At 38.1% G+C, this 21683-nt stretch overlaps 1 protein-coding gene across 1 annotated transcript in view; it reads left to right on the top strand.

The window, feature by feature from the left end:
* The first annotated feature begins 1662 nt into the window (after positions 1 to 1662).
* The window catches only part of Dhx15 (DEAH-box helicase 15), a 40587-nt gene continuing 20566 nt past the window's right edge, over positions 1663 to 21683 (top strand). Inside the window, exons 1-4 of the mRNA XM_052198158.1 lie at positions 1663 to 1896; positions 7663 to 8098; positions 11967 to 12160; positions 21382 to 21541. Of these exons, the coding sequence (XP_052054118.1) occupies positions 1826 to 1896; positions 7663 to 8098; positions 11967 to 12160; positions 21382 to 21541 (861 nt within the window). The 5' untranslated portion in view covers positions 1663 to 1825. The remainder of the gene's footprint in view (positions 1897 to 7662; positions 8099 to 11966; positions 12161 to 21381; positions 21542 to 21683) is intronic.

Below are 21683 nucleotides of genomic sequence, written 5' to 3' on the forward strand. Positions count from 1 at the left end.
AGAGAGTGAGTGAGAGAGAGAGAGAGAGAGAGAGAGAGAGAGAGTCACTATATAGATCTGGCTGTCCTGGAACTCACTATGGAAAACAAACTGACTTTGAACTCACAGAAATCTGCTGCTTGGCTCTATACTCACGAGTGCTAGGATCAAAGGCACTCACTATCACATCACACCTGGCCTAAAAGATTGTCAATGTACATTTAGAAAGTTGTATTGTATATTGTGAAAGTAACAAAAAGACAGTCGTATTTGTATTGATGAATTTGTTACAAAAATAGAAGCTGTCATTTGCCATGTTTCTGTTGTATTTTAATCTTAGAGATTGTCCTGAGAATTTTCTAGGGACTAGAGCCAAGGGGTAGCCAAGGAGAGTCTTGATGTGAGGTGACACCCTGTCTTTGGGCTGATCCTTAGACCTCTTTCTTCTACACTTCTGCAAATGAATGTAACCGAGAGAGCACATAGGCTGAAGGGAGAAAGATCCACAACCTCAAGTGTCACCTTGCCGCAGCAACTTGTCACTAGAGTGGAGTCTTTTTCTATAATAGTATAGAATAGAGTTTATTAAGGGCATGGGGAAGGGAGTTAAAAGGGTAGCAGAGGCAGAGAAAGAGAGTAGAGAAGTAGAGTAGTAGATGCTGGTCATGAGTACGTGGAGAGGGAGGGGGGAAGGGAATGGGGAGGAGGGTAGAAGGGGCGAGGGGACAGCAAGGCGGCAAGGGACCAAGGGCTACAGTGGAGTCTTAATGGATGCACTATTTGTTGATTTCCTTCAGTCTAGGTGATCACGTCTATAAAATGTCTTTCAGGGTTCACTCTGCTAAGAAGCACAGCAACTAGACGTGCTGGGACATGCCTTCAATCCCAGCACTGGGAGGCAGAGACAGCGCCTAATCTCTGAATTCCAGGCTAGCCTCTTCTACAGAGCATGTTTCAGGACAGCAAGAGCTACAGAGAGAAACCCAGTCTCGAAAAACCAAACCAGACCAAACCAAACCAAACCAAACCACACCACACCACAGCAAAACAAACCAAAACAAAGACAGAGTGGGCTAACGTCACCTAATAAGTACTCATATACACACAAACGGAGAAAGATTAGGGCAGAGGATAGGAGGCAAAGTACTGTCCAGTACGATTACCTGCAATTTTCTGAACCCTATCCAAAACACCTATGGGCTGAATGAATAGATGTTATCTGTTTTGGGGTAAGTTGACAAAACGAATCACGATAATAAGTTAACATTTTCTCACCGCTACTGGGCATCTGGCTCAACAACTGCAAATTCTTGTTCTGGAGTTATAAAATAATTGTGTCCTGCTCTGCCACTTACCATGTGTTTTCTTAACCTTCCTGAGCTTCAGACCCTAAAAGCAAAAGTATATACACAGCTGGACAGATTTCCTAATTAGGACTAGGTTTTCTCAACTTTCCGAACGAACTCCAGGCGGCAATTGACAGCTCGAGATGCGTCTGTGTCTCCAGCAGCCGCTCAGATCCGCTCACAGGTACGGGGGAGAAGGGAGGAGCCCGCGGGGCGCAGAGCCATCCAGCCAATCGCACAGCGGGCGGGACTGGAGTTCCCGCCTCCGGGCGGCGTGCGCGCGCACTACGCCGGCACGCCCGCCGCGGAGGCGCGCGCGCAGGCCCTGCCCTCGTCGCGGCCGCCATTTTAGCTCCTGGTTCGGGCCGCACGGAGCGGGTTGTGGTGGCGGGAGGGGTGGGGGTCCCCGCGAGTTGAGCAGCGGGCCTCTTCGGTGTGGATCCGGCTGCTGGAGTCTCTCTTCTTCCTTCTTCCTACGTGTCCGCTCTGGGAGTGCGAGGATGTCCAAGAGGCATCGGTTGGACCTGGGGGAGGATTACCCCTCCGGCAAGAAGCGTGCGGGGACCGATGGGTAAGACAGGCCGGGGCGCGCAGTCGCGGCTCGGGCTTTGTTGGCTTGTGGCGGGGAGCAGACCCGGCAGCCGAGTCTTTGTCTGCTGCCGTCCGGCTGGGGCGCGGGCGGAGTGTGTGCGGCCAGAGCGAGAGGCCTGTGGTGGCCACGAGGCCGCGGGCGGCGGGCGTGAAGAGCGGGCCGCGAGGCCTCGGTACTCGCGTGAGGCCCGCACCCGGAACCGGGTGGCCAAGGGCACTGCCCCGGGGGCGGTCCCGGGCGGCGGCGGCAGCTGTCTATTTGGGGATAGAGGCGAGCCGACCTCGGGGCGCACTGTTTGGCGGGAGACTGAGGGCCTCCTTCCATTGAGGCTCTTGAGAAGAGGCCGTTGCCAACTTCCGCCCTCTGCCTGCCCTCCCGCCATCTCCTTTATTTCCTGCTTTGCTTAAAAAAACCGGCCTTGGTAAGCATCACCGGGATAGGCCTGTGAAAATACGTATTACCCCCTCCGCTCTGTAAGTTATTTCTGTCTCCTCCCTACTTTGGACACACTTTTCAGAAAGTGATCTTAAGCGTGTTTGAACAAACAACACCCACGTGCAGATTGAGAAACGCTTACACCGATTCTTGGTCTGGCATTTTGGTTCCTTTTCTTAGACTTTCGCAAAGACAAGGCATTTCGTATGTAAGCAGTTGTGTTATCATTTTCTAGTCTTTCCTTTCACAGTTCATACTTAAAATGTACTTTTGTTTATATTCCTACCCTCCCATTTTAATTAATTGTATGTTTATGCTTCGGCAGAATAGAGATCTGTCTGGATAATTAAAAAATAAATCCACAGAAGTCCGAATGTCCAAAACTGTTGTATGATTTTATCATTTTCTTATGTTCTGTGACACCGACTCGCTGTCAAGTCAGATGTGTGGTCTCTTGAGTTTTTGTTAACAGAAAGCCCTTTGGGATTGATTTCTAACTACCATTTGTGAGTATCAGTCAGGATAGGATGTGTTCTGATGCTCTCTTTAGATTGAAATATTGAATACGGCAAGCAGATTTGTTATGTTTTGATTGTGTGGATTTTTTAAAAGCTTGTAATACTAAGCATTGTAATAATACAACATCCCTAGACAGCTGTTCCCTTAAGCAAGAATTCCAAATGTTAGTATTTGAGGTCAGTCAGTTCTTAGGTAGAAACACAGCTCATGAATATTTTCCAAGGGAGAGCAAAGTTACAGTGAGCTTTTCCGTAGTTTATGGTGGCATCTAGAATTCTCCTTTTCTCAACACAAAACTTGTACTGTTGTTAGGCATTACCACCTGTCATAATGCCATTTATATTGGATTGATAAACATTTGGCTAAGATGCAACTAATTTCTCAACACAAAACTTAGTACTGTTAGGCATTACCACCTGTCATGCCATTTATATTGGATTGATAAAACATTTGGCTAAGATGCAACTAATTTCCTACTTTAGAAGTCACATTGGAATGAACACTGTGAGATAGTTCATGGGGGGGTGTGTGTTCACTACTCCATGCTTTTATTTCGATTAGTGGCTCCTCATTACAGTGATTATGGTGATTTCTCTTGCAAAATAGGACATTGGTAAAATGAATTTTGGGTATATCATGGCAGCCTCATGTTTCCTTTGAATATTTCATAATTGTAAGTGCAGGAGAGTTCAGTTGTACAGTCACTCCTTAATATCTAGAGATTCTGCGGAGCAGTTTTTGCAGTTTCCTAAGTTTTTTGAGTACCTTTTCTTATAGAACTGGCTTTCTTTCTTTCTTTCTTTCTTTCTTTCTTTCTTTCTTTCTTTCTTTCTTTCTTTCTTTCTTTTTTTTTTTTTTTGGTTTTGGTTTTGGTTTTTGAGACAGGGTTTCTCTGTAGACCAGGCTGGCCTCGAACTCAGAAATCCACCTGTCTCTGCCTCCCAAGTTCTGGGATTAAAGGAGTGTGCCACTTCTGCCCAGCTGAACTGGTTTTCTTTAGCAACGAGTTAGTTTATACAGTATTTGTACTTCGTATCTTTTTTCCCTTCCTCACTTGGTTTGAAGGCACTTTTGACTGCCAGGGAGTCTTTGCTTCCCTTCGTCCCTCTTTGCTCTTGTTTAGTGTATTTGACAGTATAGACTTGTTCATTTTGTCACCCCAGCTGTCACCAGACCCTGCTGTCTTCATTCCAGCTCACTTTTGTGGTAGATATATGACCATTGCTTATGTGTGGTAGGTAGAAATGTGTTTCACTACAATCTTGTGATAGCTGAGATTAAATAATAAGATGATAAGATGTAATGGGTATGCATAAAGGTATAAAGAAAAAAAGTTACTCCAAATCGTTATTTCCATCTTTGGAGACCATACTTATTCCTAAATACAAAATGTAATATCAGCAAGCTCTTGGGATTTGGTCCCATGGTTGTGTAATACTCTAGTTGTAAGGTCTATTTCTTATCTTATTCATTGATGTTAAGTGCTTTCCTAGGGTTTTCTGTAGATGAAAGTATGAGTATCCTTATATATGCATGTTAATGCACATGCTTAGAAGTTCTGAAAGTGAGACTGTCTGAAAAAAAGTAGTGTTTCTAAAATACCTGAAGTAGACGACTAGTTTCTATCCTTAGTAGTATATGAGTACCTGTTAGTATTCCAAGTACAATTTAAACTGAAACATCAATAGTAAACAATGCTTGTGCATTTCAGATATTCCAGGCAACATTACATGTGTTAGCTTATTAAATGTTTTTAGTTTCATTTCAAAAGCTACAGCTTGCATGTAAGCAAGGAAACACTGTTCTTGATGATTGTCAGTGTTGACTAAAGTGTTATTTAGAACACTTTTCCTTTTAAAAAGAGACAGCATCTCTCTACATAGCCCTGGCTATTAGAAACACACTATGTGGAGGCTGGCCTCCAGCTTATAAGAGTTCAGCCTGCCTCTGCCTCCTGGGTGTCGTGTACTCACCACACTCGGATTGTTTTTATTTCCTTTAAAATTAAAAGCACTGTTACAACTGGAAAATTTATGAACAAAACTTTTATAAGTTCCCATTTAAACAAGAAAATGTGTATATGGACATGTCTACATATCTATACAAAGTAGAGGCTATGAATCCCCCATTTAACAGACCATTTTGTGTCATCATTTAGAGTAGCCGGTGTGAACCCCAGCAGCATTCCTAGGCCTTGCATCAGTTTTCTGCATATATTCCTAACTGGTTTCTTTTTTCCTTTTTTCCCCCCTTTGAGATGGGGGGGGGGGGGAATACAGCCCTGGCTGTCCTGGAGCTCACTCTGTAGAGCAGGCTGGCCTTGAACTCAGAAATCCGCCTGTCTCTGCCTTCCAAGTGCTGGGATTAAAGGCATACCGTATCACTTCCCGGCCCTCAATGTTTTCTTGATAGATGATATTTTTTTCTACTTTGTTGTAGTTTTGCAACTGGTTGTCATGCCCCTCCTTTTTTTTTTTTTATTTAAATTTTCACTTCACTGCTTAGCAAATCCTTGTGTTTCCCATTGTATTTCTTTCTCTGCTGTAGTAATCAAACTGTAGGTGAAATGTGTCTTGTATAGGTTTGTTATACGTGTGTGAGTATAGGTTTTTGTCACATAACATTACATGAACTTATATTACATGCCTTATACTCTTTCCCAAAGTTTTGCTGCTTTGGAAAGGTTATGTCTTAATCGGTAGTATGGATGGTGCTTATTAAATTTCTTTTTGACTTTTCCTAATACGGTTATAACTGCAGACATGAGCCCCTTTTAAAAATTTCTGTGTGTGTCCATTTGTTTGAGATGGGGTTTCACTGAATTTGAAGCTGACTGTTCCAGGACACTCAAGATTCCCTCTGCTCTCGCCAAAACTGGGATTGCAGGCACTAAGGCCGTTCCTGGCTTGCCTGGGCTGCAGATTTGAACTCAGGTTCTCTAGCTTTCACTGGACCACTAGGCCTGCAGGGTATCTAGTCCTTGAGCCATTTGAGTTTGTATCCTTCCTTTATCCTTATTTTGAGGTGATGTAGAACCCAGTTAAGGAGTGCCTAGACAAGAAACAAAATTAGAAACAAAGGCAATGGTTGAAATCTATTTCAGATACTGGCTTAGCTTGTGAAATTTTGAGACCATTTTGTATTTTTCTTTTCCCCTATTTTTCTTTCCTTTTATTAGGTGAAAAGAGTTTAAAACTGTTTTATTCTCATATAACACATCCCAATCATAGTCCCTGTGTTCTCGTTCTCTCTCTTTCTCTCTTTCTTTCTCTCTCTTTCTCTCTCTCTCTCTCTCTCTCTCTCCCTCCCTCCCTCTCTCCCTCTCTCCCTCTCTCCCTCTCTCCCTCCCTCCCCTCCCTTCCCCCCACCCTCCACCGTGTGTGTGTGTGTGTGTGTGTGTGTGTGTGTGTGTGTGTGTGTGTGTGTGTGTGTGTGTGTGAGGTTTTGGGTGTGTGGGGTTTTTTGGGGGTTTTTTTGGTGGTGGGGGTTGGGGGGAGGTTGGTTTTTGGTCTTTTTAGGCAGGGTTTCTCTGTGTTGCCCTGGCTGTCCTGGAACTCTGTAGACCAGGCTGGCACAAAGGTTTACTGCCTCTGCCTCCCAAGTTCTGGGATTAAAGGCTGCCACCAGCACCTGGCTTTATAACTCTGTTGTGGGTAGACATTAGAATGGAAGAAGAGAAGCCACAGGCTAGTGAGGCTTTTCTTCACTGTAAGATTATATAGGATCAAATCTCATATTTTAAGAATAAGATTGGATAAAGTAAACAGTACCACTGCTGTGGCTGAACCACTCTCACACAATGCTGTGTTTAGTTAGCATTGTAGCTGTGTTCTGTTTAAGGTCTTTACTGTTGCTCCCCCATCAGACTGTGGTAAGTGAGTGCTCTTCCTTGCTCTGCTGCACTGGTACTTGGGTCACAGGAAATGGACTTTATGTGTTGTCGGGAAAGAGCAATGACAGGGTTAGGGGTTTGTTTCTGTCAAATCTCCATATTGCCTCACTTTAGTCTGGATCCTAAAACCTTATGGCAACTTAATGGTTTATGAACTTATCTGAAGCAAAGTTAGAATGAGTGAGTAAACAGGTTTCTTCCATCACTAACCACTCAGACCACCTTCAGATACAACTCAAAGCCAAATCTCCATATTGCCTCACTGTAGTCTGGGTCCCAAAACCTTATGGCAACTTATGGTTTATGAACTTATCTGAAGCAAAATTAGAATGAGTGAGTAAACAGGTTTCTTCCATCACTAACCACTCAGACCACCTTCAGATACAACTCAAAGCCATTTTGTTTAAGTATCTTAAAATCTCTCCATTAGGAAGATCTGTAGTAGATACCAGAAATGATTGCTTAAAATAAGTTAAGAAAAGTGAATTACTTAGTCTTAAAGACAGTTCTATATTTTGTGAATGTTATTTTTAATTTGACTACATTTCATTTCGATTGATCCAAGTACATAGATTTACAAGGAACTCACAGAAATCTACTTCCTCTGTCTCCCAAGTGCTGGGTTCTTAAAGGTGTGCGCCACTATGTTGTTTTGTTTTTTAATTACATTGCATTTTGTGTTGAGGCTGTGTCCTGGCTATTAAGACTGTCAGACTTGGGAGCTGAGCCATTTTGATGGCTTGTGGTTCAGTTCTTAGTGTTTTTGTCATGCTTAAGATTTTAGAAGGATAAAACTAGAGACTTTGTAGTAAAGGATGTTTGTGTTGGTATGTGAAGAATATTGTCATAATTTTTAATAACTAATTGATACTGATTCCTAAATTTTTTTGTATTTCTAGGAAAGACCGGGAACGAGATCGGGATAGAGAGGACCGATCTAAAGATCGTGACCGAGAACGTGATAGAGGAGACAGAGAACGGGAGAGAGAGAAAGAAAAGGAAAAGGAATTGAGAGCTTCCACCAATGCTATGCTTATCAGTGCTGGATTGCCGCCTTTAAAAGCTTCTCACTCAGCTCACTCAACCCACTCGGCTCATTCTACACATTCTACACATTCTGCCCATTCAACACACACTGGACACGCAGGACACACATCACTTCCACAGTGCATTAATCCATTTACCAACCTGCCCCATACTCCTCGATACTACGATATTCTAAAGAAACGACTTCAGCTCCCTGTTTGGGAATACAAGGATAGATTTACAGATATTCTTGTTAGACATCAGTCATTTGTACTGGTTGGTGAGACTGGGTCTGGTAAAACAACACAGGTGAGTTGTTAAATACCATGGTAATTATAACTATGTGCATGTTTAAACTTAAATAAAGGTACCAATTGTGTCTTTGTAGTCCTTTTCTATTGTCAACCCATTTCCAATTGTCTTGTCTTAGCACCTTGAAGAATAGTACTTCGATGAGCACTTTTTAGTGACTTGAAGGGTGTGATTCAAATAGTGTTTTAGGGTTTTCCAAGTCCCCAAGCTGGTGTGTTCTTGTAAGTATGGTAGGAATAATTTCCAACACATTTTACCCCTGTGTTAAGGGGGTAAGACAATACAGACTTAGAAATATAAAGTTTGCTTTCTAGTGCTTGAGTAGAGAGATCTGAACAATGGGAGTAGTTGTTTTTACTCCAAGTATTTAAATATTTTGAATTATGTGAATAGTGTAAAAAATAGCTAAAATTGCCAGTCATGATAATGCATACCTTTTAATTCCAGTATTTAGGAATCAGGTAGGCAAGTCTGTAAAATCAAGGTCAATCTTATCTATATAATGAAATCCTGTCTTACAAGAAAGTGATTAGAAATGCTACAAGGTACAAAGTATGGTTGTGACCTGCATCCATCTGCTTCTAACGTATAGTACTAAACACAGTTAAAGGTGTCTCATCGGGTGCTCACAGTTTTTAAACACGAACAAGTCATTTCTTGATCTTATTGATAGACATGCAGCCTGTTTTATATTTTGTGTATTATTGCTTCTATTTATGTGTGTATATTTTTGTGTGGATGTAACCATGCCATAGCACGTGTGGTGATCAGAATGATTTAGGAGAGTTACTGTTCATCCTATGAGTACTGAGAATTGAACTCAAGTTGTTAGGCTTATGGCCAGTGCCTTTAACTCATTCAGCTGACATAGCAAGCTTTGTTAATGACTCCAGGGACAAGGATGTCTGTAGGTTTTGAAATGGCTAGATTTGTTGTAGTTGTACTGCATGTAGCCAAATAGCCTTCTTTCCTAATGGAGCAGACCAGCTTACTCTTTGAGCATCTATAAACTGCTTGGATTCCTGAACTTGAATGCTGTTAATCTGATGGTTGAAAGTAGAAAGTAAGGTTTAATAAAGCCATTAGTTAAGAGCTTTGTTTAGACTATAAAAGTTGCTAGACTTGGTAGAAAATTTCTAAAATTTAAGAAAAAGTGAACTTAATAATTGCCCGTTTTAATATGCAAAGGTAAAAATCATTGGCTTATTTTTGTTTTTATGATTGTATGGTAAAAATTTTTTTTTCCTTTTTAAAGATTTGTTTTATGTGTTTGAGTATGCTGTAGCTGTACAGATGGTCATGAGCCTTCATGTGGTTGCTGGGAATTTAGGACCTCTGCTCCCTCATCAGCCCTGCTCGCTCCAGTTAGCTCTGCTTGGCCACAGTCTACCCTGCTTACTCCAGCCCAAAGATTTATTATTATAAATAAGTACACTGTAGCTGTCTTCAGACACACCAGAAGAGGACATCAGATCCCATCACGGATAGTTGTGAGCCGCCATGTGGTTGCTGGGAATTGAACTCAGGACCTTCAGAAGAACAGTCAGTGCTCTTAACCGCTGAGCCATCTCTCTGGCCCAGGGTAGACATTTATAGTTGCACATGTTGCTAAGCAAGTACTCTACCATTGAGCTGTATGTTTAGACCCCCTCTACCCCTCTTTTTTAAAGGAAGGATCTTGCTCTGTAGTCTGTCTAGGCTTGCTTCTAGTTTGTTACCATCCTGCCTGAACCCAAGGTGTCGACTACCATGTCTGGGTTAGGATTTTTTTTTTTTAAATTATGTGCTATAGATCAAGAGTATTTCATAGACATTTTGATATTGTAGCAGCCAAAAATATTAAAAGACTTAATTGAAGGACAGCTTGATGCTAATAAGAACTCAGATTTTTAGCTGTGGTGACACCTTTAATTTCAGCATATAGAGCAGGATAGGGTTTGAGGGCAGCTTGGTCTACAGAGAGACCCTGTATCAAACCCTTAACTTTTAAATTTAATGTATTGAACTCTTTTAAAAAGATTCATGAGAATGTAGCTTTAACTTTATCAATGTCAATAGAATTTTAAATTTCAGAGGCTATTAACAATCTTTGTTTAGTTAGTATTTTTGGAAGGTCAACCATTGTATTTTTCATGCTTCATTCCATTTTAAGGTTTCTTTTTTCTTTAATAGCTGCATTGATAGTAGTTTGCATTGTGCAGATGGGCAAACATATAAAGGGAACCAAGTGCTGTCTATCAGGATAGACACTAGAATTGGGAATATATAAAATATGTGCCCTACTAGAAATGTTTTGTCTGAAAAATTTTGTTGTGGGGGGAAAATGCAAGTTTATACAAGATGGATTTTCATTAGAAATAAATTTGTAAATCTACTTTCTCATTAGTTATTTTAAGAGTACAAAGAACTTTTAAAAGTTTGAGATCTGCCAAATTAACCAAAATGGTCTTTCATTTCATTGGAATGGATTTTTATGTTTTTGTTTTTAATCTGAACAGTTTTAAGAATTAAGGACTAACCATTCCTTTTAATCTGTTAGTCAGTGCTTTGAATTTCACATTGTTTGAGCACCACTTTCTACTTTTGTTTTTTGTTTTTTTGGGGGTTTTTGGGAGGCGGGTTTGTGAAATGAATGTAGATCCTTAATTAAAGCTTTCCTAGAAAAGCACTATGGGTTTGTGGTTTTCAGAATCAGGAAGGTAGTGTTAGTAGTTTTCTTCATTTAGGCCTTTGAAAGATATATACTTTATTTGGAGGAAAAAGTATAATAGTTTCCCCTTTGAATTTTTTTTTTTTTTTAATGCATTGGCTTGCAAAAGTAATCTTTATCAGCCAACATTTCTTATCAGATGTCCTCATAAATACTGAGATCCAAGCCCTCTAGATTCTTTAGCATTAGAATCTGTTTAGGATTTCAGAAGCTTTGATGAGACAGATCTAGGTACTGTAGTGGAGGATTCTTACTGAAGCTCATGAACTTTTTTTTTTTTTTTTCCAATTAAATGTCTAAAGAACCAAACCATGATAGAAGCCCTTCACATCTACATAGTGTAATAGGCCACCATAATGATCATCTTGAGCTTCACATTTTCTTCTTTTTTTTTTTAAAAGATTTATTATTTATTTATTATATATAAGTACACTGTAGCTGTCTTCAGACACCCCAAAAGAGAGTATCAGATCTTGCTACGGATAGTTGTGAGCCACCATGTGGTTGCTGGGATTTGAACTCAGTACCTTCAGAAGAGCAGTTGGTGCTCTTAGCCACTGAGCCATCCTTCCAGCCCCCACACTTTTTTTTCCCCTTTTCCCTTGGCCGTTGTTTTCAGTCCTTTTGAACTTGAAGGTGGCGATTTTGAGAACTTAACTTTTAAGGATGGTATCTAAGGTATTGTCACCATTCATAATATTGCTCCTGAGGGAAGAGTTAACTATTAGTGACCTTTTGATGGCTTGCAATTTATATACTTGTGCCTACATTTTAATCATTAAAAATGTGATTTTCAAAAGTATACATTATTCTACTTTTAAGACTTAAAATTCTTTAAAGGGTAGAATTTAAATTGGATGTTTTATCTGTTGCTTAGAAAATACTAATGGTACTGCTGTCCTGCTGAGCATATGGAGCACAGTCTGAGTGGCCCTTGTCTTCCAGGGTCTTCCCAGGAGTGCAATTCTGTTCCGTCTGTGTTGTGTAGGACCCCTTCTGGCTTAGAGGGAGGGCTCATGTTATTGTAACCTGAGTCATAACATTTTTGCATAATTTAATTTTGCTTTAAATAATTACGATAAGAAAAAGTATTAGATACGTATAGTTTGTATGCAGTCAGAATACAAATAATTTAAACGTGAAATTATTTCATAGATACCACAGTGGTGTGTGGAGTATATGCGCTCCTTGCCAGGACCCAAAAGAGGAGTTGCCTGTACACAGCCCAGGAGAGTAGCTGCAATGAGTGTGGCTCAGAGAGTGGCCGATGAGATGGATGTGATGTTGGGCCAGGAAGTTGGATACTCCATTCGATTTGAAGACTGCAGTAGTGCAAAGACCATTCTTAAGTAAGTACTCTTATCTTGAAAATGAATACTACTCTAATTGTAGTATTTTGATTAGTTAAGGAGTTCTAGTAATGGAATTACCAGTTTTTAAAATACAACGAAGTAGGCGTTTTATCAGTGTTTTTTCTTGGTGATAATATATTTAGCTCAATAGAAATTATGCTTCAGTTATGTGGTGCTATATCATCTGTGAAATGTTAGTAATAGCATAAAATGTGATAAAGGATAAAAATCAGTATAAGTTACTTTTAGGACATGATATATGGGTAGAATGTAATTTATGAGTAAGGGAATTTGTGTAGTTCTTGCTATATGTAAGCTCATGGAAGAATCTTGTCTGTAATAAAGTATTTCTGCCATCTCTAGATCCAGCTTCTTTATATACTTGCTATGCTCTGGACCATTTTGAGCCTTGTAACTTATTTGCATAATTGCATTCTCTGTCTTACAGTTAACATTTTGCTTAAGTAGTGCTGTCTGTTGTCCAACAAATCTTACTTTCTCCTGTTGCTTTTATCTATCCACATTTATAGGACATTTAGTCAGTTTTAGGAATAACTTGGTCACAGTGCAGTTTTCAATTGTATTGTAAAAACAGAACTTGGAATGCCTGATCAGTGACTTGAACCTGTGGTATGGATATACCCTGTAATAAGATAAATGAGATTGATTGGTTTAGGAAAAATGGTATAGTAGCATAGTATGAGATTCTGTATCCACCATCTTCTGATTTATCCATATTTGAGCATTCATCTGTCACTTTTTAGCTAATATTTCACTTTTTAAAAATAGTTCTTAGGTGAGTTTCATTTGAACTTCATAATTTCATTAATTTTAATTGAATATAGAACCTATGATTTGAAATTACTTATAATTGACTATATTTGCACAAAATCAGCTCTTAAAAATATCTATAAGATGCAGATATCAAGGACTTGAAAATAAAGGACAGATTTCTCCTAATCTCTAAAGGGGGTATCTTTTCAACATTTGATTATGTACCAAATTTTTCTCAATAAGGTACAGTTAAGGGGATAAAACAATTTGGATTTTTGAGAACGCTACAAGCCATATTAATAGTGTGTGTGATAGAAAGTAGAGGAAGGATAGACTTTGAAAAGATGAATCTTATGGAAGACTCATTCTCTTTATAGAGAGTAATAAACAGGTACACTAGTTCAAAATGAAAGTATTTTTGGCACTGTCTTTTAGACAGATAAGTATTTTCTTATTAAGCAATTCTCAGAAATTGTAAATGAGCTTTAAAAATTATTCTAGATAAGGTCAGCTTATTGGTATTCTACAATCTCTTCACAATCCATTAAAACTGATCTGGCATTGTTAACAGAATTGGAAATGGGTGTTTTTTTTTTTTTTTCTTCAAGGAGAGAAAAAACTGTAATGCAACTTTTAGGTAGAAGAGTACTGGTAGTAGTTTTAATTATAGGACCACTTCTTTAAGAAGTGTTGTAAAGGGCGGTGGTGGCACACGCCTTTAATCCCAGCACTTGGCAGGTGAATTTCTGAGTTCAAGGACAGCCTGGTCTACAGAGTGAGTTCCAGGACAGCCAGGGCTATACAGAGAAACCCTGTCTCGGAAAAAAAAAAAAACAAAAAACAAAAATAACAACAACAACAAAAAGAAGTGTTGTAAAAGTACCTGGATATATTTGCATTAGCTCACTGAAAGCCCAGATAGTAAAAATTGGTAAAGCTATAAGGTCAGTTGTGTATTGAGTAGGAAGAAGGCATGCATAGACCGGTCTTTACCCTGCATTAGCTATTCTATCTAGAAACTAAAGTTTCAAATAGTCATGGAAGTTTTAATACAGAAGGATAGTAGAGAAGACTGAATTTTAAAGATCTTTCTTGAGTATCTCAGAATTTAGACAGTTTGAGGCTATATTTCTGTATCTTTAAAATTGGTCCTATATAGTATCCATAATATATTTTCAATGTTTGTGATCCATTAAACTATATGTTAGATATTGTGCTGTTTGCTGAGGATTTGATCATGTACAAATTAGTCAACATGGAAATTATGAAAAAAAATCAGACATAGGATCCCAGAAGTTAAACAGTCCAGTCTGTTTCTAGTGGGTTAGGGATAAATGCCCTTGTGATAGTCATGTCAGAACATCATGATTCATCGTGATGTTTGAAAGACATTGCTATGGATTGAAGAACTTAGTATGAATTGTAACAAATCATAGAACATCTCTCATTTTATTTTCCAAGGAACAGCAGATGACTTTAGAAAGGGAGCAGTTTGATAGTCATATCTATAGAAAAATATTTTGTAGAAATATTACTGGTAGTTGGGGTGATAAGACTTTCCAGCTGCACAATAGAAGTAGCTTGATATTGGGGGAACCCAGCTATTTACCAAGAAATCATTAAATAGTGCTTTATGTATTGGATAATATAGTTGTAAGAAATTAATCTGGTTTATGTTTCTCAAGAGCAAATATAAATATAAGGTTTCAGATATCTGAAGCAGAACATGTTTATATGGAAGAATAACTTAAGGATTCACATTTGATAGAGAAATTGGTTTCTTTGTGGTGTTGTAGGGTCTAACCCAGGACCTTATGCTTTTGAGGCAGGTGATTTACCAGTGAGCTGTATTTCAGTCTTGTCAGCATTTTCAGTCTAAAATCCACTTGAAGCAAATAGAAAGATTCTGGTATAGGGTAAACAAATTCCAGGCTTATGAGATAACATCCTTTCCCTCCCCCATTTTCTTTGTTCCCTTAAGGGAAAGGTTAGCTTTTAAACCTTTAAATATATAATTTGTGTGTTGATTTGAGCATGGCCAACCGTGGCACATGTATGAGTATGTATCAAAACAACTTACATGCTGTTTTGAGACAAGGTCTCTATAGCTCTGCCCTGACTTTTGCTCTAGAGGTTAGGATTGCCTAGAACTGAGTTCTGCCTGAGCTTCCTGACCATGTGGAGCAATGAAGTTTTTTGCTTGAGAAAGTACCACAGTTACTTTGTTTTTAATACAACTTTCAAGCATTGAACAATATAAACATTTTTATGCCAGATTGATTTATTAAATAAATTATGGGCACAGTATAGGATCAAAGGTAGCATTTTAAATCTGTCTTGCTTAGTGGAGCTACAGGTTTGGGACAGAATTTGAGTGTGTCTCCTGTGCTTGCCTATTATGTGGGACTTGGTGGGTCCTTCCCTTTGCCACTTAGTCTGAGGAAGTCAAATGGGCAACAGGAATGTGAAACTTGTGACTATAAGAATCTTGATGAATGTTCAGCAAAATTAAGAAAAGGGGCAGATTGAGTAAAGGGCCTTTCTCTGACACCCTTTAAGGGTCTGTTAATGAAGCCAAGCATGGGGACCTAGTGATTATGTAATTTCCTTTTCATTCTTAATCTGTATGGGTTATCTGATTAACTGTAGTTGAAATTTTAAGAGAGACTGTCTGGAGTTAGCATATAAAACAAGAGTATAATTTGGGAGGGATATGAGTTTGTTCTGTTAACTATTGTTCTGATACTCTACTGAGTCTTTTTTTAACAAAGAGGATTGTTAATATAATCTAGGTAAAAAGTTCTGTAGAATTGTTTTAATATCAAAGGTAGGTGTTATATATAGACAAGAAGGTGAGAAAAGCCAAAAAGATCCTACCTAGCAAAATACAAACACTACTCAGTAAGGATCTTGGTGGTAGGGAACATTTAAGCTTGGTACTCAGAGGATTATAATGTATTGCCTGGCAAATTTAATACTGAAGTGCTAACTGTAGAGTCTTGAGCAATAGCCAACAGGGCACAGTGAGAACCAGGATGATCCCTTTATCCTAGGATCTTAAGTTGGGTCTCAGCCCTGTTATTAGTGTGATAATTAGTTGCAAGTTTTCAGAGAAAAGGGCTGATAACTGTCTCAAATTCTGAGTATGTTGATCTGTGTACAGTCATGATACTGACACTCAGATTGACAGTGTGTAGTCAACATGGCTAACACTTGCTGGTGTAGTGGTAGTGCATTTCCAGCTTGGTACATTGTAGAATCTTACTAACCAGCTTGAGTTTGAATGAAAATGGCTTTGATGGGATCAAATATTTGAGTGCTTGGTTCCCAGTTGGAATATTTGGGAAGGACTCCTCCAAAGAGTGTTTGAGGAGATGTGTCAGTAGGGTGGGTAGATCATTGTCTTGTGCCTCCCTAGCTTCCACTGATAATATCGTAAGATTTGAGCTATTGCTTCAGTACCTTGCCTGCTGCCAATCCTCCCTGTTATGATGGTCGGTCATGGACTCACCCTCTGAAACTGAAAGCAAACTTCCAAAACAACTTATAAGGTTGCCTGGTCTTTCTTCTCTTCTCACAACAATAGGAAAATAACTGGTGTCTACCAGCTAAACTAATTGAAAAGGAGCTTAAGAAAGCAATGTAAGTGGGCATATACCCAGAGGATACCCCAGCATGTAATAAGGATATGTGCTCCACTATGTTCATAGCAGCCCTATTTATAATAGCCAGAAGCTGGAAAGAACCCAGGTATCCCTCAACGGAGGAATGGATACAAAAAAATGTGGTATACATACACAATGGAATACTATTCAGCCATTAGAAACAATGATTTCATGAAATTCTTAGACACATGGATGGAGCTGGAGAACATCATATTAAGTGAGGTAACCCAGTCTCAAAAGATCAGTCATGGTATGCACTCACTAATAAGTGGGTATTAGCCTAGAAAATTGGAATGCCCAAAAACATAATCCACACATCAAATGAGGTCCAAGAAGAACGGAGGAGTGGCCCCTGGTTCTGGAAAGACTCAGTGTAGCAGTATAGGGCAATATCAGAACAGGGAAGTGGGAAGGGGTAGATGGGGGAACAGGGGGAGGGAAGAGGGCTTATGGGATTTTTGGGGAGTGGGGAGCCAGAAAAGGGGAAATCATTTGAAATGTAAATAAAAAATATATCGAATAAAAAAAAAAAGAAAGCAATGTAAAGTTCTGTGTAACACAATAATTGAATTATAGTTGAGGAAGGTTAGCATGAATTAAATTTGATGTTTGTCTTCAAATACACTTAGGAGTTGAGATAAGAGGTTTTTACAGGTCTGCTACTACTTTAAGCCACAATTGTACAATTAAAAGTAATTTATAGAAGTAGACTTCCATTCTTACTGAAGTATAATGTATAAACTAAATGGTTTAGTTTGATTTTTGTGTTCTTAGACTGGAGAGTAAAGAATAATTGGTTAGTTGAGTATTTAAGCAGCTGACTGAAACATTGTTACTTTTTCAAGTAGAAATCTTTTTTTTTTTTAATCTGTATGTGGGCAATGTGGAGGTCAGAAGTTGGTTTTCCTAATCATTATACTGAACTCAGGTCCTTAGGTTTACAAGGAAAATGCTTTTTGCCGCCTGCAGATAGAATTCTATGGACTTTTTATCAATGTAAGCTAACTTGATTATCTACTTATTTCTAATATTTATGCACTTGCAAAAAAATTACTTGTAGAAGGCTTACTTTGAAGGCTTGCTTTGTTTGCACTGTGCCAGTTTTTGGATAGAAATTATGATCTCAGCTTTCTGTCATGCTGTTCTGGGAGTAAAGAGTATTGCCTTCAAAATTTAGAGTTGGAGGTGTGAAAGTGTTTAAAAATAATTTGGTTTTTGTTTGTTTGCAGTTGTTAAATTTTTAGGCTTTTTCTTGATTAGGTGTCTTAAATTTGGCATAACAAAACTGTTTGGGTGTTTGGGCTAAGCATTTCAGCCATGAATATGTGTGTGTGTGTGTGTGTGTGTGTGTGTGTGTGTGTGTGTGTGTGTATCACAAAGGAGTTTGGATGTTTCCTGGTTTTTGCTTTGTTTTATTAGAACATTAAGTTACTTAAATATTGTATATTTCATTGAGCACCACATCTAGTATTTCTCACTGTAACTGGTAATTTGCTTTACTGTTGTATTTTTTTGTTTTTTTAGTTTTAATTTATATGAATGCACTGTCACTGTCTTCATACACACCAAAAGAGGGCATTGGATCCCATTACAGATGGTTGTGAGCCACCATGTGGTTGCTGGGAATTGAACGCTGGAAGAGCAGTCAGTTTTTAACTGCTGAACCATCTCTCTACCCCCCTGTTGTATTTATTCTTGTCAGATTCAACTTGATCCTGTGAAAATTACCAAGAAATGTATTGGTATGCTGAGCCAGTGTCTCTACCCCCCTGTTGTATTTATTCTTGTCAGATTGAATTTGATCCTGTGAAAATTACTAAGAAATATTTTTGATATACTGAGCTACCTTGAAAAGTAGTAATGCTACTTGATATATTATTGAGATGAAAAATTCTTCTGAAGACTTAAAAAGATCATTTCAACTGACCAGTTTATAATGGAAATCGTTTGATTGGCTCTGGATGTATATATGCAGACATTGAGATTATTAACTATCCAAACTTTGTTGGATATAGTTATAAGATAGCCAGGGTTTATAGAATGCTATAAGTGTTTTAAGTTAGCCCAGTAGAAGTCCCACATTTTTAATACATAGATAAGCTATGGTAAAGTAGAATTACTACCCAAGGTTTGTGGACTGACTGTCTTTATTATGGATATGTTTTCTGAAAGCTACTTTTGCTTTGTTGTGTGCATTGTTGTCATCCAGAAATTTTTCAGTAGACAACTACTGTGTGATAAAGAATGTAAAAATAGAGTTGACACTGTTGGGTTTGCATTTGTGAAAATGAAAATTGAAAATAATCCGAAAAATAATAGGTAATTATATTAACTTGGACACCTGGTTTTTCCTTCCTTAAACTGTACAGTTTGATGTAAGAGTAGCATTCCATTATGTTTTTGTACATCTAGGAACTAAATATATATATAAGAAATGTTCATGAAAATACTAGGTTAATTTATATAAAAGACTTCAGAATCCACACAGACACTTGGTGTACTGAAACTAGTCCTGCAAGGACACCATATTCAACAGATCATAATGTCTTTCAGACAGAAATGTTGATTCTTCATAATTATAGAATTTCATTCTATAAACTTGTTTATGTAAGTATATTAGTATGTGTATTTGTTTTTTCTCTTTGCTGTGACCATATACTAGACAAATAATATAAGGGAAAAAGCTTATTTGAAGAAAGGGTGGGGTACATCATGAGAAATAATGCATGGTGGTCAGAAATGTGAGGCAGCTGATGATAATCTATCTGCAGTGGGGAAGCAGGAGTAATGCTCAGGTGGGTTCTTACCTAGGACTTCAGCCTGTGGCATAATCTCCCATTAGTTAGGAATAACTTATATACAGTTTATTGGTCTATGTTCTTTGTATAAATTTGTTGAAAAATACTTAAGCTAGTTTAGGGCTATTCAACAATTCTAGCTTTATGTTTATTTTATGTAGCTTTAATTTATTAAATGATGATGATTGGAAGCCTGTTCAAGTTACTTGTAATATGCCAGCTTTGAAACTTTCTTATAAATTCAGGTACATCATAGAATCAGTTGAAGTATTGTAATTGATAGGACTTTTGTGTTTGTCATTTCCTGTGAATATCTGCTAGTTTTGTATATCATCATCATTTTAAATACATGAATTTTTTTAAATAAAAGACAGAATTAATATGCTAATTAAAGTTCTTTCAGAAATATAGGGTTTCTTATTGAAAGACTAGCAATTGATAGTCCAGAAATGCATAGAAACAGTTTTGAGGTATAATAGATATTTGAGCAATATTGTTGAAATAAGAATCACTTCTTTCATGTCCCTAAAAGTTAAAACAAGGGTTTTGTGCACCTAAGGCATATTCTTTGTCACTGGATTGCTTAAGCTCATATCAGTAACTCATCTGAAAATTATATTTGCACAATGCCCACCAAAATAGGAAATATTTCAAGGCATCTAGAAGCCATAGTGTGGCTTATCAGGTACCGGGCTGGATTGTTAGGACATTTAGTCATTGTTTTATTGACAGTGATTTTTCCTTTATGTTCTTAAAATAAAATCTTGTTCTTAAAATAAATTCTTGATTCCAGAAATAGTGATGGTTTATTTTGAAAAGAACTCTGTAAAAATACAAGCTGTATAAATGGGGACCAGGTATGATGACTCTTGCCAGCAGCATTCAAGAGTGACTCTTGCCAGCACTCGAGTCCAAGCCAGCCAGAGCTATCTATAGAAGTCCTTGCCTCAAAATTGACTCATGCATATAGTGAAGGTGTACTTGTTTGCCAAATGTTTTAATAAATTTATAATTACTCTTAGAGTAAATGAGATGGGTTCACTGTGTTGTGTGCTGAACTTAACTGCTTCAATAGATGGTATAAAATTAAGTCAAGTTGGCTTATGAAAGATTAGGTATGGTTAGATTACAGGACAAAGAACCAAAATCAAGTAATAAGTAATGGCTTCAGATTTTTGTTATGCCATGAACATTAGCATTTTAAGGCATACTGTGTTTTTGTCCAGGTGCCAAACTTAGGATAGTTGTTCTGTATTAGTGACAGCACTGGCCAGAATAGAATGAATAGTGACCTGTGCAATGTTCTACAAATCACCCTTTATCTGATACTGACCATAACATGGTATCTTCTGCAGTGGTTGGATTCCAAATTAACTGCCTTCTCTGAAGCCATTCTAAGCCTGGTTTCTTTTTTGAGTCCTTGAGTTTGATGTCATTTACTTTTGATTTTACATCTGAGGATCAGCATTCTCATGGTGCTGATGCTGCTTATTCCCAGAGCCTTTATGAATGAATTCATTTTGTCCTTTAGGTCATTTCATTCATGGTGTTGATGGGAGATTGTAGATTTGTGTGCTCTCAGCTATTGTTACATTATTGCCTTTAAAAAAATCGGGTTTCATTTTTACCCCTCCCAATTTGCATTTTGCATGTAGTGATATTTTAGTAGTGTCATGGCACGAAACAACTTAAAATGGCTTGTTTATTAGCTTGTTTTAAATGTTTTTTTAAGGAATTTTTTTTAAAGCATTTAAGTGATAAATTTAGTTTTAGCATTTGTGTGAAACCATGTGATCATTCTATGCTACAATTGGGAGTTTTATTATGTTTCTCAGTATATTGTTGTATTTGGTAGTTTTTGTGATAATACAACTTATTAGTGTCTCTTTATTTGGAAGCTTAATTTTTACAATTTTTACTTAGGATAGTTTGTTTTAAAATATTATAGATGAGTTTGACCAATGCTGTCTTGTGATTATAGGTATATGACTGATGGGATGCTGCTTCGTGAAGCTATGAATGACCCCCTCCTGGAGCGTTATGGGGTGATAATTCTTGATGAGGCCCATGAAAGAACATTGGCTACAGATATTCTCATGGGTGTTCTAAAGGAAGTTGTAAGGCAGAGATCAGATTTAAAGGTGAAGAAGTAACTTTTTAATTTTTAAGTGTTTGCGTCCGCATGTGTAGGAATGTGCACATAACAGTGGGTGCTTTTAGATGCCAGAGGTACTAAATTCCCATGTATAACATTGTAGAAGTACATAGGACCATCAGCCCCAA

Source organism: Apodemus sylvaticus, chromosome 11, assembly GCF_947179515.1.
Source record: "Apodemus sylvaticus chromosome 11, mApoSyl1.1, whole genome shotgun sequence".
In the NCBI taxonomy this organism is placed as follows: domain Eukaryota; kingdom Metazoa; phylum Chordata; class Mammalia; order Rodentia; family Muridae; genus Apodemus; species Apodemus sylvaticus.